General features: G+C 43.7%; 1 protein-coding gene across 1 annotated transcript in view; it reads left to right on the forward strand.

The window, feature by feature from the left end:
* The window catches only part of tmem63a (transmembrane protein 63A), a 43644-nt gene extending 32414 nt beyond the window's left edge, over positions 1-11230 (forward strand). Inside the window, exons 20-23 of the mRNA XM_080745348.1 lie at positions 4329-4496; positions 5689-5804; positions 5911-5952; positions 6450-11230. Of these exons, the coding sequence (XP_080601474.1) occupies positions 4329-4496; positions 5689-5804; positions 5911-5952; positions 6450-6581 (458 nt within the window). The 3' untranslated portion in view covers positions 6582-11230. The remainder of the gene's footprint in view (positions 1-4328; positions 4497-5688; positions 5805-5910; positions 5953-6449) is intronic.
* The last annotated feature ends 5884 nt before the right edge of the window (positions 11231-17114 follow it).

The raw sequence follows: 17114 nt of genomic DNA on the forward strand, positions 1-17114 counted from the left end.
GGCCAGCGTGCTCTGTCTTCTTGTCTGTGGAATGAAAAATAAGAGCACTGTTTACCTATATGTGCTGTTTTTACTGTTGCTATAACAAGTGTGAAAAATAGACCTGTGTAGGTATTTGGATTTGGAGGTATTGAGGTATGATTTTTTTTTTTTTTTTTGAGCGGTAATTAAACTCTTACCTATCATTTTATAAAGGACAATTTACTACGAGCAAGTGGGCATGTCCTTTGGGCAAGTAGAACATGACCTGTACTTGCCCGACGGGCAAGTGCCTCTGAGACCTTAGTGTCCTCTCCTCTATGAGTATTTAATTTATGTCCCTTCTCTTAAAAGGCAGGTGCTGCAATGTGAAGCCACTTGATGAAACTTGATTTCATTATTAGCGAGTGGGACAGAGGTTAGAATCTCCTTGTCTCAGACCACTTTAGTATAGTACGTCTTCAAGCACGTCTATATTTATCTTTAAAGACTCTTCCACTGCCGTGGTCTCCGCTACGGAAAGCTTTGCAAGACACCGATGTCACCATGTCCACCAACACTACATCATCACCGCCATAAACTCAAGTCCTTAAAAGCTCCTGCATTTCATCTGCTGACCTCCAAACTCTCTTTAAGATGTGTCCTAAGTCCTTTAAGATGATGTCCTCTGAAAAGCTTTCTTTCTGACACTACTGTACGTTAAGTTATTACAGTGGTTTTCAAACTTTTTTGACAGCTCACCCCTGTAAACAACGTTTTCATCCACGGCACCCCTGAATCTTATATCATATCATATTATGCTACGTAAATATGCAAATCCTTCTCCCTAAGATACATTATGTCTCAGCGAAACATCCATTTCCATCAGAAGTGACTGAAAATAACGTAATACATGACTTTTAACCACTTGAACCCCAACATGCCTATTCTGGGGGGGAAGGTTCACCAAAAATACCCGATCTACAAGCTCACAACGCATCACAGCGTGGCGTGTAGTGAGCTTGTAGATCTGCTATTTTTGGTGAAGAGAGTTGAGGTAAATGGAAAAATAACCCATCAAGTACAGTGCAAATCAGGTCTGTTTTACTAAGCCTAGAGGGTCTAAGTTGTTAAACTTGGTGAAGTGATATTGATGCATTTCAAATATTATCATATAATTCTGAGGCATCCCTGGACTGGCATCACAGCACCCTAGGGAAACCCCGGTTTAGAAATGTCCTTGAACAAGACACTGAAGCCCTCGCTGCCCGCGCCGGGCGGGCATACAGCGGGTGACTGGCATTGCTGCCTCCGCCCTCAGTGGGTGAAAGGGTGAACATAACTATTTTATGGTGTTGGCAATGCTCCGCCCCTTGCCAGATTCATCGGACATAAAACGGGAAACGGCGAGGTCGTTAATCTTACTCCCCTCGCCGCCGACATCCTCTCAGACGCGCGGAAAGAGACGGACAATACGGTTCACCTCCAGATCAAAACACGACTTCCAGTGAGGAGGACAGACTGTCTTTCCACAGCTACAGGAGGGAATACTGACCCAGACCACTGGAACCTGCTGCTGAATGGACTGTAACAACAACCACCATTCACACTGAGAGTAAACTTCAGTGAACATTCTAGAGGAGGAAGTGTTACCACCACTGACTGACTTCCTGTATTGAGCAGAGTGTCTGTAGCTTCACTCGGAGACCAAATGGCTCGCAGGTCGTCTGTTCTGGATTATTCCTGTCCCGTCTGTTGTGAGATCTTTAAAGATCCTGTCGTCCTGTTGTGTACCCACAACTTTTGTAAGGCTTGTGTGGAGGAATGGTGGAGACAGAAGGGAATAAAGCAATGTCCTGTTTGTAAAGAAATACATCCGACAGATCATCTGCCCCGTAACCTGGCTCTGAAGAACCAGTGTGAAGCCTTCATACGGGAGAGGCAAAGTCGAGATTCTAAAAAACGCACCAACCACAGTTTAAGACCCATCGATGAAGCTGCTCCGGATCACAAGGAAGAAGTCGGGAAATCGCTGAAGGCTTTGCAAGACAAACTGAAGCTCTTTAATAAGGTTAAGACTAATGTGTTTTGCTGTTTCGTCACAGTCAAAGTCCAGGCCCGGAACACAGAGACACAGATTAAGGAGCAGTTTAAGAAGATGCATCAGTTTCTACAAGAGGAAGAGGAGGCCGGCATCACTGCACTGAGGGAGGAAGAGCAGCAGAAGAGTCAGATGATGAAGGAGAAGATTGAGGGTCTGAACAGAGACATATTGACCCTTTCAAACAACATCAGAGCCATAGAGGAGGAAAGAATGGAAAGAGTCCAGCTCACACTGCAGGACCCACAGCCGGTCTCAGGAGCTCTGATAGACGTGACCAAACACCTGGGAAACCTGACCTGCAGAGTCTGGATCAAGATGAAGGACATTGTCTCCTACACTCCTGTCATTCTGGACCCCAACACTGCCCATCCACAATACACCCTGTCTGATGATCTGACCAGCGTGAAACATGGAAAAATACAGCAGCTTCCCGACAACCCAGAGAGGTTTGACCAGTATGGTCTCGTCCTGGGTTCTGAGGGCTTCAACTCAGGGACTCGCAGCTGGGACGTTGAGGTTGGAGACAATGCACAATGGAGACTGGGCGTGTTAGGAGAGCCGTACCAGAGGAAGGGAGACGGAGGGGGTCAACACTGGAGGGTAGGGTTAGACGAAGGTGAATACACAGCTGGCTCCAGACTAGGGTCGGTTGTTCTCTCACTGAAGCAGAAACCTCAGAGGATCAGAGTCCAGCTGGACTGGGATGAAGGGAAGCTGTCATTCTCTGATCCTGATACTAGCACACACGTACACACCTTCACACACACGTTCACTGACGCACTCTATCCGTTCATTAACACTGCTCTTTCCGTCCCTCTGAAGATCTCACCGAGGAAGATCAGTGTGACTGTGGATAATTAGACAATGTGATGATGTATTTAAAGGGGAACGTTACTATAGTACAGTAGTATAGGTATATCATTGCTATTTTAACTTTTTGTGTTCTTTTTTCTTTTTTTGCAAATGAATGCCCTAGTTGATCATAGTACAGCATCACACGAAAGCATCAAAATTAGCAGATCTACAAGCTCAAGCTTGTAGAGCACTTCTTTTCATTGGGAAAAAAGAATGTGAACAGCATTTACATAACAACACCTTTACAAATGCCCTCCTTTCTCACTGTCAATGTTTCTAACAATTTACTGACAATCCACTGTCTTGCCGATGGCATGACGTCTGAAGTTCTGAAGTGGCACATCTATATGAGGTTTCTACCCGAGTCAAAAGGCCTGATCGATTTATTGACATCATGAACTCATCCCCTCCCCTTTCACCATTCACCCAACACTGTGGGTGTGGCTAACTTCAGCTGGGGCACCACCCACCTGACAACCAGGCATACTTAATGAACAGTATAATCATAATACCTGATGATCATGTTTTATGGGGGGGGGGGGGGGGGGGGGGTACTACTAACTAGTAACGCTACTGTGTTCTACAGTGTAATGTGCAATGTGTAATGTAATGTCCTGTTAAATGATTGTTGTATTAGTCACTCAATGATATGGGAGACAGTGTTTCTGATGGAATTGTAATTCTAAATTAAAGTAGAAAGATGATCTGAAGTCCTGGTTGTTCTTACAGTGAGCTATATTTAGTTGTGTATTTTCATGATTCATGACTGCATGCATGATTCTAGTCCAGTCTTACTGCAGGCTGGGTTGGCTTGAAATGTTTGACTCAAACTGGTGTTTAATTACTATTATTTAACATTTGAAAAGATGGTTTCATAAATGGTGAATTACAAATTGTTTTCGACATTTAAAGTGTTTTTTTTTTGTAGTGTGTCGTAATGATTCATAAAGGAAGATTTCTATTTCTATTATAAAAGTACTATACTCTATTTCTACACAGCTTCCTCATAAATGATAGAATCACTGTATGGGTTTTGGATGAAATGTCAAATGCTTTTATCATTTAATTAATTAACTTTTGATATGTCCTGTCACACAACAAAGTAATGTATACTGAAATTATAGATCTTTAAAGAAAATTCCTTCACAGAAGAATGTGAAGGAATTATGATGTATTAAAGGGATGTTCCACTTTAAAAAAAAAAACCTTTTGGTCATTTTATCGTCTATGCAGGCTTATATTGTGTGTGTGTGTGTGTGTGTGTGTGTGTGTGTGTGTGTGTGTGTGTGTGTGTGTGTGTGTGTGTGTGTGTGTGTGTGTGTGTGTGTGTGTGTGTGTGTGTGTGTGTGTGTGTGTGTGTGTGTGTGTGTGTGTGTGTGTGTGTGTGTGTGTGTGTGTGTGTGCGTCATAGGGTTATTATATCTCATGCTGAAACACCTGGTAGATAAACACAACCTGTACTTCGCCTACCTGCCCGCCCGCCTCGACCGCCAAGTGCACCTGGGAGCTGTCAATCAAGCCCTGGCCGCGCCCATCATCTGTCTCATCTGGCTCTACTTCTTCTCTGTGCTGCGCATGGGTGAGACGCACACACACACACACACACACACACACACACACACACACACACACACACACACACCGGTAGCTCAGTCAGTAGAGCAGTCAGTCTTTATGGACCGCAAGGTTCTGGAATCGACTCCTGACCAAGTTCGTTTGAATAGCGAGGCTTTGGTCACTAAAGCCCAGCTCTTTCCCACTTCCAAACGTTCCTTCGTAAGGGAAGGTGACATAACTACAAATTAACATCCTTCAGAACTTCTGATGGGCGTTCTCAGAATGTTGTGTCAGAACTTTGTGTCAGACAGAACTTTTTCTCAGAACTTTGTGTCAGGCAGATCTTTGTCTCTGAACTTTGTCTCAGATCTCTTGTACGTACAGATATCCTGACTCTCTGAACTATAGTTCTGAAATCCCGTCCGAACCGAAAGACTTGTCGAAAGGAGCATGTATTGGCGTCTTTTTTATTTATTATTATTTAACTATTTATTTAGCGAATGTCTGTCCGTCCATCCGCTGTCTGTCTGCATGCTGACATCACTGATACTAAACAGTGTCGCTGCCATGGTAACGGCTGCATGCTGAAACAATGCCCACACTTGGAGATCACCATGCTGACATCCTCCATGGTAACGGCTGCTTGCTGAAACAATGCCCACATTTGGAGATCACCATGCTGACATCCTCCATTTTAATGGCTGCTTGCTGAAACAATGCCCACATTTGGAGATGAGCATGCTGACAGCACTGATACTAAACAGTGTCACCACCATGGTAACAGCCACATGCTGAAACAATGCCCAAATTTGGAAATGCGCATGCTTACAATGTCATCACTGATATAAACAGTGTTGCCACCAGCTGTCTGTCTGCATGCTGACGATAACAACTGGACGTCAATGGTGACTGTTCTAGCCAATGGGCACCGGTCTGGGTTCTCCAACATTACTTCTGAGACTCCTACATTCAATCCCTCGTATACTGTGAGTGGGCATAGCCCCCGGGCACAGGACTAGTATATACTATTATGTTTTTTTTAAAGATGCGCCTTAGCCACCATAGACCATCGGAGCCCAGAGCCTTTAGTGGAGCCCTTTTTACTAGCACATAGCCAATATATTGATACTGTAATTCTAATCTCTCTAGTGTGTGTGTGTGTGCGTGTGCGCGTGTGTGCGTGTGTGCGTGCGTGCATGCGCGTGTGTCATCAGGTTTCATGGCGGTGACGTCTCTCTTCACCTTGGTGGTGTTGTGCATCACAATCTTCATCGGTCTCAGCTACTCCTTATTTGGACACTTCAAGTACCTCAGTCCACTCACTTATGTGGTGAGTCTCTCTCGTCAACCGTGTGTGTGTGTGTGTGTGTGTGTGCGTGTGCGTGTGCGTGCGTGCGTGTGTGCGCGCTCACATCTCATGCTGTGGTGTGTTGCAGGTGAAAGAGGATGATGATGATGGACTTGCAGACAGCCACCTGGTAAGTGTTGTTGGAATGATGTTCTTTTGTCTGACAATAAATCTATAAAAACTATACTATACTACATTTTGTTGTTTCCTGATAGATGATTTTTCAGGCCAGTTTAGAAAGAAACCAGTCTTACACATCCTCTCATGCAGTGGTTCTCAAAGTGCATTACAGGGACTTGACCCTTACAAGCCTGTAACTCTGACAGTGTACAAATGGACAGGTTAGTTTTGTTCCATTTGTATACTGCCAGAGTTAAGGGGAGACCTTGACATTTGGAGGTTTGAGGAAAAACTGCTTTAATGGATGGTGTCGGGGCATTTCCACATTATGGTTGCTGAGTAGTAGAAGGAGAACTTTACCATGTTTGTTGTTTTGTGTTTTGTGGTTGTGGACATCACTGATTTTGGAGAGAAGTATTTATCCATGTATGAGGGTATTGAGGGCTCTTCTCTCTCTCTCTCTCTCTCTCTCTCTCTCTCTCTCTCTCTCTCTCTCTCTGTGTACAGGTGTACCTTCCCAAAGTGCTTCATGCTGAGTCGTCCTACAGCGCTGACTCAGTGAAGTCTCCACAGTCGTACGGCTCCACCCACAACAGCCCCACCCACGGTCCTGTGGACGAGGACCCCCTGGAGCCCTGAGTCTACAGCCAGGGACCCCCCACAGGCAGGCAGGCAGAGGGGCACAGCTGACACCCCTGGACTCCCCCTAACCTTAACCACTTTAGGCCTGTTTTATGCTAAAATAGCCTGTCTACGAGATCCGCTACATCTCGTAGATATGCTATTTTATCTGGTATCGTAAAGCATTTTAACAACAACATTCTCTGCCAGCTAATCAAAATCGTCTTTCGTATCAGACTGCTGGACTTTTCTTACCTTTTAACTTGGGTGTGTGCGTGTCCATCGTGCACGATCATACACGCGTGTGCACGCCGTTCACAGCAAACAAAAAAGGTTGTGCTTGGAAATCCGTGCCTCCGTTCTCGAGTTAGCTGCAGCTGTTTTACACAGTAAGCAAACGGAAACAGGATAAAGAAGTCGGTAATTGTTTAATCTTTTTATTTCTTTTTATAATCAAATTAAATAAATATAAATCTCTGAAAACTCTGGTTTGGAAACTCGGGAAACCCTGGCTATGGCAGGGAATGTGTTAAAATGTTTTTGAGAAAAAGATTATGTTTTGAACGTTTTTGTCCCCAAAATACAGTATGGACAGCGGGGTTGAAAGTGCTTCAGCACCTTTGGGGGCGTTGGGAAGTCAGACTGCCTGGGTCAGCTTTTCCGAGTTGACCCGGTGACGCCGCCGCTCTCTTCCTCCTAGGGAACTCCAGGTGGCGCTAGAGAAGAGAGCGGACTCGCTTCCTAAAAAGCCTGGAGCTGCAAAATGCTGAACGGCCAAACTGTGGGGAAACGTGCGGTTCAAGTGAGTTCCTGTGTCAAACATTGCGTTCTCTTCTGCAGCAAAGAGAGGCCAAACAAACAAGAAGAGGAATTGACATTAATTCCATGAGTTATGGATTATGGTTACTGAGCTGTAAACAAGCATCACTTTAATTAAGATGCCATTGGTGGAGAAACTCATGAAGGACTAATGTGTCAACAGTTTTACACCACAAAGCGCTGAGTGTTAATTTAACAGCCTTTTTAAACTCTTAGATTAACACTCCATAATAATGTCATGCTGTGGGAAAGCAGTGGTTCTCAAAGTGGGGTCCAGGGACCCCTCCAGGGGTCCTTGAGGGGGTTCTAGGGGGTCCCCAGTAGAATGAGGAACACTTAAACTCCATTATATACAGGTTACATTCAAAATATTGTGGAAACTTTGTGGGAAAATGTGTAATACCGGTAATAATGATGACAATTTATAGCAACACGTACATTTCTTGGACGAAATTATTCTACTAATGATTAGTTTTTTGGGGCTTTTTTTATTCCTTTATTTTATAGGATAGCAGACTGACAGGGGAAATGGGGAGAGAGACGGGGAGTGACACACGGCAAAGGTCGTCCGGACCGGGAATCGAACTGGCGACGCCGCCAGGCTACACAAAGCCCATGTGGTATGCGCCCCGGACCAGTAGGCCAGCGGGCGCCCCTTGGACAAAATTCTTAATTAGGAATAATAATCCCGTGAGATTCAGCATTAGGCTTTCGAGGGGGTCCGAAGACCTCTTCTTAGAGGGGGGTCCCTGGCAAAAAATAGTTTCATATTTCCATTTGGAGGGTCTTAGAGACATTTGAGAATCACTGCTGAAAAGCACAGTTCTGTTGTAAATAACACAAACACACACTCCACCGAGGACAACAATTTATACCAAAGAAAGAATGTTAAGCCACAAAGTGCCCTTTGAAGACAAGCATGAGAACACTCTGTCCGTGCTGATGTGCATGCCTGAACTGATCACCGTTAACTCTCTGTGCAGCCAACGATACAACAGTGACCAAACCAACCGACCCACTGATGCCATATAGTGGTCCACAGTCAAATCCTCAGTGTTCACTTAACCAACGGTGTTCCCCAGGGCTCTATACTGGGTCCCCTCCTGTTTGTTTAGTAGTATTTATTTCTGCTTTCCCCCCACATCACTTCCAGATTCAGTTCTCTGCTCGCAGTCTTTCTCTCTCCTGATTGGATGAAGTCGGTATCCCGACCTGAAAAAAAAAAAAAAAAAAATCACACCCAATGTGAAGTGAGCGGTGGTCGTGCTTGCATAACGTCTTCAGACTAGGATATAGGTCTAGGATGTAATTGGTGATGTAATACAGGCTACACACACACACATTGCTATGGCAAAACGCTGAGGAAAAAGTGGCTACAGACACACGCACAGCCACTCTATGGAGCGGTTTACCACCGCTCAAAAAAGAAAAAAAGATGGCGGAGACGCCTGTTAGTTACTGAACAAACTCTATAGAAATTATTATTGCGACCGTAGGGCGCACTTACTATATAAAACCTACATACCCTGTGATTGCGTGAGTCACAGTGCGTGACACCTCATCCCGGCTCAGAAGAAGGATACTGTATAGCTGACCTATTCTGACATCTGACCAATTCCGTCCTTGTCCCTTTTATGCCCATATATGGAGATCTATGGAGACCTTTAGGGCGAGGTCGCTTCTCGCCCTTAGGTTAAGTATATAGAACTATTTAACAAATTCTAACAAATACATATCACTTAAGTTACACCCCTTTTTAAAGGAAACACACACCGGACGCAGAGGCGGCGCGGAGGCGGCGCGGAAGCGACACGTCAAAACATACGGCCCCATTATTTTTAATGAACTAACCCACTCCGGCGGCGGCAGCCGTGCGCAGCCGCGGGTCTGCCGCGCCGATACGCAGCTGTTCTATTTTTCCAGCGTTGCCGCGCGGTGAACATTTTCTCCCATGGTTCTCTCCACCGGGGGAAATGGATGTGCTGTGTGGCAGCACGCCGCATCCAGTTGGGGTTACCGTGCGACGCTTCACGTGCGTCAATATCGCAACGTGACACTGCGCACCCGCCCGCGTCTAGTGTGTGCTCCCCTTTACTTGTACAAATGCAACCAAATGGGCGTTGTACATTCTTCAAATGGATAAATGAACACTGAGGCTTGTGCTGTGTAGAAGACATACTGCCTGACTGTGTATTTGTAATGTTCTGGTAGTGTAGTTTTCACCATGGGTTTGTAACGTCTCCATTGTGCCTTTGTTTGTACCTCACGTCCTGTGTGTTTTGTACCTGTCTGCTGTTTACTATGAAGAGCTTCCAGTTGAAAACATGTTGGACAAACTGTTATCTCAAATATTTGTGGGAATTTTATAGATCTAGACTCTGGGACGTTTTATTTGTTTGACAGTCTAGTAGCCACTGGTTTGTTTGTTTATTACTACTACTTTTTTTTTTACAACATATTTTAGATTGTAATTAGAGAAAAGAAAAGATAAGTGTTAAAATGTTTTCATTTACTGCTTTCTATTGCCATTTTAGCAATTGACATTTCAGTGGGTGGGGGCATGTTTAATAAGCCGGTGATTTCTTTATTACTATTTACAGTAACACTACGAGCCCCCTTACAAGTCACATCTGTCCATGAAAGATTGCGGTGCATCTTGGGAATGGGCTTATTGTGTCTAAAAATACATATTTAGCCACTTGTACGCATGCCCCCACCCACTGAAATCAAAATAAATTAAAATCACTAAAACAATAGAAAGCAGTAAATGAAAACCTTTTAACAATCATCTTTTCTTTTCTCTACAATCTAAAATATGAACCCTTGTTGTAAAAAAAAACAAAGTCGTCCTTTAAGACACATTGCTCTGGTTTAAATGAAGGAAAGTAAATGATTAAAGCTGCAAACTGTTGGGCTATAACGCCTTACAATAATGTATATATCATGACTGTTGGGTAGAAACATTTTATGGCCATATTTTAACTTTTTTAGTTTTTGGTAAATTAATGCCATATCTTATCACACTACAGTTGCACACAACAGCATCACATCTGGCATTTTGAGAGCTTGTTGATCTGCTATTTTTGCTATTTGAATCCTGAAAAGTATCGGTTAAGGGCATACCGTAATGAGATTTCCCCCCAACAGAGATGATATAGAACATCGTCGTTGTCCGATGAAAACCTTGCATGTCCAAAACCGTTCGTTTCGCATTTATCATTTTAAAAACGATTTAAACTAGTGAAAACAGCCGATCTACAAGCACACAACGCCTCGCACCGCGAGGCATTGTGTGCTTGTAGATCTGCTGTTTTCTCTACATTTGTGTGACGGCCTTGAATGATGAAGCAGGGCTTTACTTTGCGAAAGAACTTACACACTTGAAACTTGGAGATACGAGGTTTCCACCCGACAACGACAATATGTTTTATTTTATTTGTTTGTGGTACGGGCAGTTCAGAGCAGATGGGTTCAGAAAAGATATGCTTTTATAAATTAAAAACAAGTTACAGATTGCAGCTTTAAGGAATGTAAATTAATATAAATAAAGAAAACGGGTTACATTCTACTGTACTTTTTAAATAATGTTTTGCACCTGAGTTTATTGAGTTATTGTTTAACAAGGCGACCAAAATTATTTCAGGAAAGTTGACGTCGGGTCCCTTTCACATATAGCTTATTTGACACTGTAATATATTGCTCTACAGAAGCTGTTACACATTTTGAAGGCACCAAATGTCTTCTTTTATTCGACGACATTTCTGTCTTTTATGAATATATTGTTAATGTGATGATGGCACGGTTTTCAGTGTTAATAAATATTATTGACCTAATGGATTGTAAAAAGGTGTTCAAAGTAGCACATGTATCTGTGTTTGTCAGTAGGGGGTGCTATTGTCCTGCAAAAGGTTCTTTTAAAGTTCCTCTCATTCTTTTAAGACCTGGAATAATTTTATGTTTTAGCTATTGAGAAATAGCAGATCTACAAGCCCACAGCACGGCACAACTGCCATGCTGCAAGCTTGTAGATCTGCTATTTCTGAAAAATCGTGAAATAGTTGGCAAATCTTTGAATATATCATTTGTAACTCAAATATTTGCTTCTGGGGGGGTCCCTGGAACAACTAATTTTTAGATGGGGGTCCACGGCCAAATACATGTAATGTTTGGGTCCTTGACATGAAAATGTTTGAGAACCACTGATTTAGAAGGATTTAGAAGACATTTATGGAATCTTGCACAAATGTTCAAGATGTTCAAGATTTATCAAAAATAGCAGATCTACAAGCTTGCAGCGTGGCACTCGGTGCTGCGCTTTGAGCTAGTATATCTGCTATTTACAATAGTTAAAGCATACAATAATGGTTAAAGTGGTTAAAATCTAAAGTGACACAGATTTGTGTTCCCGGTCGTATTAAGAAGCAGTGAAAAGGAAGAACACACTCCAGAACTGAAGAGTTCATTCAGATTCAGTCTGACACTGGTATGATAGCCTGGCATAGCCAGACTATATACTAATGCAGCTAACTGCAGTATACATCCCCTCGTTGTTTTAACATGGGTGGATTGTTTAGCTGTGCTAGGCTACTGGTATGAGCCCTGGTCTTCTGTCAACTCTGACAGATGAGGGTCCATTTGGTTCCATTTGGACACTGTCAAGAGTTAGAAACTGATAAATGAACACTGTTTTTTTTTTACTGTGTATCCTACTCTGTCCTTTTGCCCTTAAAAAAAATGATGTGCGTGCGTGCGTGCGTGGTGTTGCATTGGTGATTCAGTGTTTGGGGGTACACGGTTTTAATGACGTCGCGCACTTCGCTTAACACCTACAGTACATTACTGGAGTTGACAGGTTCAGACAATGGTGTATTGATATGCATATATAGGCTCATCTCTTTGTTAAATCGCCCTGCTGTGACACTAAATGTTGTCGAGGTGTGAACTTGGGGGTTGATGCATGCCCGTGCGCGTGAGAGGAGTGACACTGGTCAGAAAAGATATGGGACGGTGACGGGACCAATGCACCACACTGTGTGTGTGTGTGTGTGTGTGTGTGTGTGTGTGTGTGTGTGTGTGTGTGTGTGTGTGTGTGTGTGTGTGCGTGTGCGTGCGCGCGCGTGTGTGTGTTCTTTTTTACATCGCCTATGGCACATTAAGTCTAGTCTGGGATCACTTCACTTTTCAGGTTTGTAACCGGTCTGGAGCAGAAACCACAACACGTCATGTTGTAGTACTCAAAGGACTACAATTTGCCGGAAAGATCAAACCAGATTCAGTTTTAACCCAAAATATTCCCCTGCGCTCAAGGACACACTTTTAGGGCCTACCTAATAAACTCTTTGATGCGGAGTAGTTTTGCTTTTGAAAAATTTGTTTGGTATGTGCATCTTTTAGTCCAACTTTTAGCGACTGGCAAGACCACTAGGCTACTCGAGCATTTTAATAAGGATTGGTGAAACAAGCGGAGGGAACCAAATCAAAGCGACGCCGCTTCTTCTAGTTGTTTCCGCGCTTTAGGCGGAAACCAAACGGCCTGTTGTGAACGAACACCAGGCTTTCTCTCAGAAAGCCTGGTAGGCGAGGTTACATTAAGTCAAATAAGGCTATAAGGAAGTGCTATAAGCTATTATACAACATGTCTAATTGGTAGCTGACAGCTGGCAGTAGTTGTTGGATTATCTAGGATCACGGTGCCCTAATGAAGGATCACATTATTTCCTGAGAGTCATTGTGGGAAACGGGAGCTAAAGGACCCACTGAGCATTTTTCGGGCTATTAGACGTTGTCTATCCACCTCTTTCCGCAGGAATTTAATTGGAGAATTGTTTTCACCACACTTCCGGTTAACAGCAGACATACAAGCTCACGTCGCGTCGCAGATGCAACCGTTGTGAGCTTGTAGATCACACTCGGCTGCGGCACCGGAAGCTCCGTGCAACTTCTGCGCAATGCACGATGGGATGTTGGAAAGTTGTGGATACGTCTAAAAAACGCTAGTCTAAAATTGGTCTAACAGTGAAGGTTTTTGTTAGATGTCTAAGCTTAGACTATACGTTGATTAGACCGTCTACAGCTGTTGAAATAACGTCTAATCAATGTCCTTAGACGTCTAAAAACCTTTCTCTGTTAGACCAATTTTAGACCGATTGCTCACTTTATTAATTTAGCGAATGACAAGTCCTTTAAGCCAAGCAGTTGCCTCCTGGTCTGCTGTATGGAGGATGACTTAAGGCCTGTCCATACTTTGACCGAAACCGCCGTTTTCGGTCAAAAGGTCCTTTTCAACTATAAAATTTAATTCCTCAAAAGTTCTGGAATGCTTTTTCTCCGAACAATAGTTCTGAAATTTGCACAAAGAGATGTTGTCACTCGCCGAAATCAGGTTCGGTGAAACGGCAAACGTGATTGGTCGGTTGGATCCCCCCCCCCCCTCCCCCCCCAGCTACTGTACATTGGAAAGCCTGGTGACACGAGGCTACTGTACATTTTAGCTTTTGTTTTTTCTTTGCGACCCGTGTCGGTGCATGCTCAATGAGCGGCGCGACACGACGCAGAAGGACGAGAAGGTCGTCAAAACGACTGGCAGACATTCTCATTATTTCAAAATGTTTCTCCTCATCCATGCCCCTCTCATCCCCTGAACGAGAGTCTGATACAGGCCATGCCCGTATTAGCGGGCGGACACCACCGACGGCTAGATGTGCTCGCCTGAGTCGCCTCCTCCTCAGCCGCACAAAGCAGGGCAAAATCCTCCTCCTCCTCTCTGCCTCCGCTAACATTTCCTCCTCGTCTTCCTCCTCCTCCATAACCTCCACAATGCGTGACACCGCTTCCAACTTCCAACGTGCCAACCCTCCGAACAGGAGCGAAGTATGAACATCCGACGCTTTTTTTTCGGAAAAGATAAAAAATAAAAAAGTTTATTTTTCAACCGAAAAGTTCGGTTCTGTCGAAGTATGGAGAGGCCTTTATCCTCCTTCCAGTCTTTGGAGAAGGCAGGCTTCTACGATGTCCTCCATAGTTCGCTCCTCTCCACGAGCACACAGTGGGCTATAGAGGGCTGCTGCACCATCTGTGAAGGCTGGCCAAGCAGGGGCCATGTCCAGTCCTGACAGGGGTGTCGCACCAAATTCTGGGCCCTGGGTACAAGGATTCACTGCGGGCCCCCCATGAATGTTCTTCATAGGGGGAGGGGGTTTAACCCTTTTAGACTGGTAACGCATTATTTTGTGCTTTAACTATTGAAAAATAGCAGATATTCAAACTCGCAGCTCACACTGCGAGCTTGTAGATCTGCTATTTTTGACAAATCGTGAAAGTTTGCGCAAGGTTTTTTTGAAAAACCTGTTTCTATGTCAGTGGTGCTCAAACCTTTTCATGTGAAGGATCCCCAAAATTATATTTGGCCACAGACCCCTATCTCAATATATTAAGTTCCAGGGACCCCCCCAGAAGCAAAATTTGAGTTACAAATGTTTGCTTAAAAAAATACATATATATTCAAAGATTTGCGCACATTTTCACGACTTTTTCAAAAATAGCAGATCTACAAGCTCGCAGCGCGGCACTCGGTGCCGCGCTGTGAGCTTGTATATCTGGTATTTTTCAATAGCTAAATAATTAAGGCCCCTCCACCTTGGGCCCTAGTAACTCAGTCCCACTTCCCCCTCCCTTGTGATGCCCCTGAGTCCTGAAACGATTGAGCGTAGACCACTGTCTCCTTGGGAGGTTGGTGCCTGAGGACTGAGGAGATAGTAGTCTATACGCTCAATGAGGAGTTGCTTCTCAACTTGTGTACTATACCGTTTCTTTAGCGGCTTTCCTCATCTCTGTCTCAAAAGCAGCAGATCTGTGTGACGCTGTAGTATGATCAAGTAAGACGTTAATTTATGAAAAAACAAAAAGTTTGATTATGGAGTTATAAGAGGTTTCTCTTTTAAGTCTTTATCCCACGATTTTGTAACCCATTTCTCACCCAGTGCCAGTTGCCTAAGCTGTAATCCTGGACTCTGCTCTCCCTCTGCCAACCTGGGGAGAGCCCCGAACTGAGCTCATGCTTCCTTAAAGCAGAAATAAGCAGTTTTGTGCTGACATAAGCAGGAATCATGCAATTGCTTATTTTATAAAATGATTTAAATTGTATTTTATTCAGTTCCTTCTTCCTGGGGCTACAATCAGCCTCCAAAACTATTATTTTTATCTGTGAGAAGTTCTGTCATTTGTCGATTAAACTGGGTGCCCATCCAAAATAACAGACCAATTAGGACCGCCTCTTGTTCTTGTTCAGATTGGTTGACCTGTCAGTCAATCCTTTTAGCTGCTAATGACAGAGCTTCTTACAGATAAGATAATAGTTTTGGAGGTAGACTGCGGCTGCTAGAAGCGCCACAGAGACTAATTTGTTTTAGGGAGCATTGTTAGCTGCCTGAATATAATAAAATAAAAAATAAAAATAAGCAATTGCATGATTCCTGCTTATGTCAGCAGAAAACTGCTTATTTCTGCTTTAAGTACATGAGGAGTGTGCAGGCCGCTTCTTATCACCTGACAGGGGGAGCTTCCCCGGTTGACCTTGGAAGGAACACGTAATTCCAACCAGTTCCTTTCCCCTCCATCAAGAGACCAGGATTACTGCTTTTTCTTTACCCCACCCAGGGTATGGCCGCTGATGACGCGAAGGAGAGAACACGCCGCCAGCGTCGACAGCGGGAATCGAACCCAGGACCTTCTAGCTGTGAGGTGACAGCACTACCGACTGCGCCACCGTACCCCCAACGAGATAAGAGGTTTCTGCTGGATAGCAAGGTTACATTATATACTCCACTAATTAGCTCTCATGTACAGTAGTGTTTGTATTTAATGTACGTTTACAGTGTTTATGTACATTTAGAAGCATTGGCACCTGCTAAAGCCTCTTAAAGTTTAGTCCTGTATAATCAGCTCATTCACAGCAGTGGTGGAAGAAGTAGGTTTTTTGCAAAAATCCGTAAATGGCAGATTTCTTCAGCTCCATTTCCATGAAATGCATTGGCAGAATCCGCTTATCAGCTGGCAACCATACTTTGGTGTGACCGTGACCTAACAAGTAAAATGGGATTAAGCATTTACTTGAGTAAAAGTGCAAAAATGATGGGCATCGAAATGTACTCGGAATGTCCCATGTCAAGTTTTCAAAAGTATAGATCTTTTGAAAATAGCAGATCTACAAGCTCACAACGTGTCACATTTCAAATGGCTGAAATCTATAAAGGGCTGACGTGTATGTTTTGTAATAATCAAAATCTAAGTATCTAAGTATCAAAGTCACTAAAGTTTTCGAATAAATGTAGTAAAAGTACAATATTTGGATCCAAGATGTAGTGGAGTGGAAGTAAAAGTTATTGGAAATTGGAAATACTCAAGTAAAGTGCAAATACCTCAAAATTGTACTTAAGTACAGTGCGTATAAGTAAATGTACTTAGTTACTTCACACCACTAGTATGTAGTAGGCCCACAACAGTAACAGTATACTGGCCTGTTGCTTGCGAAACGACCAACTAGAGACGCTGAAACAATGCCTGGCGTAATTCACAGGATTAATATCCAAACACAACCCCGCCCGTGTCACATGCACACACACGCACTCACGTACACACACACACACGCACGCACGTACACATGCACACAGTCACGTACACCAGCAGCTTGCATCATCATCATGTGAACCGGAGTGATGCTGTAATTACACAGCT

Source organism: Nannobrachium achirus (genome assembly GCF_963921795.1).
Source record: "Nannobrachium achirus genome assembly, chromosome: 16".
NCBI classification, from domain to species: Eukaryota; Metazoa; Chordata; class Actinopteri; order Myctophiformes; family Myctophidae; genus Nannobrachium; species Nannobrachium achirus.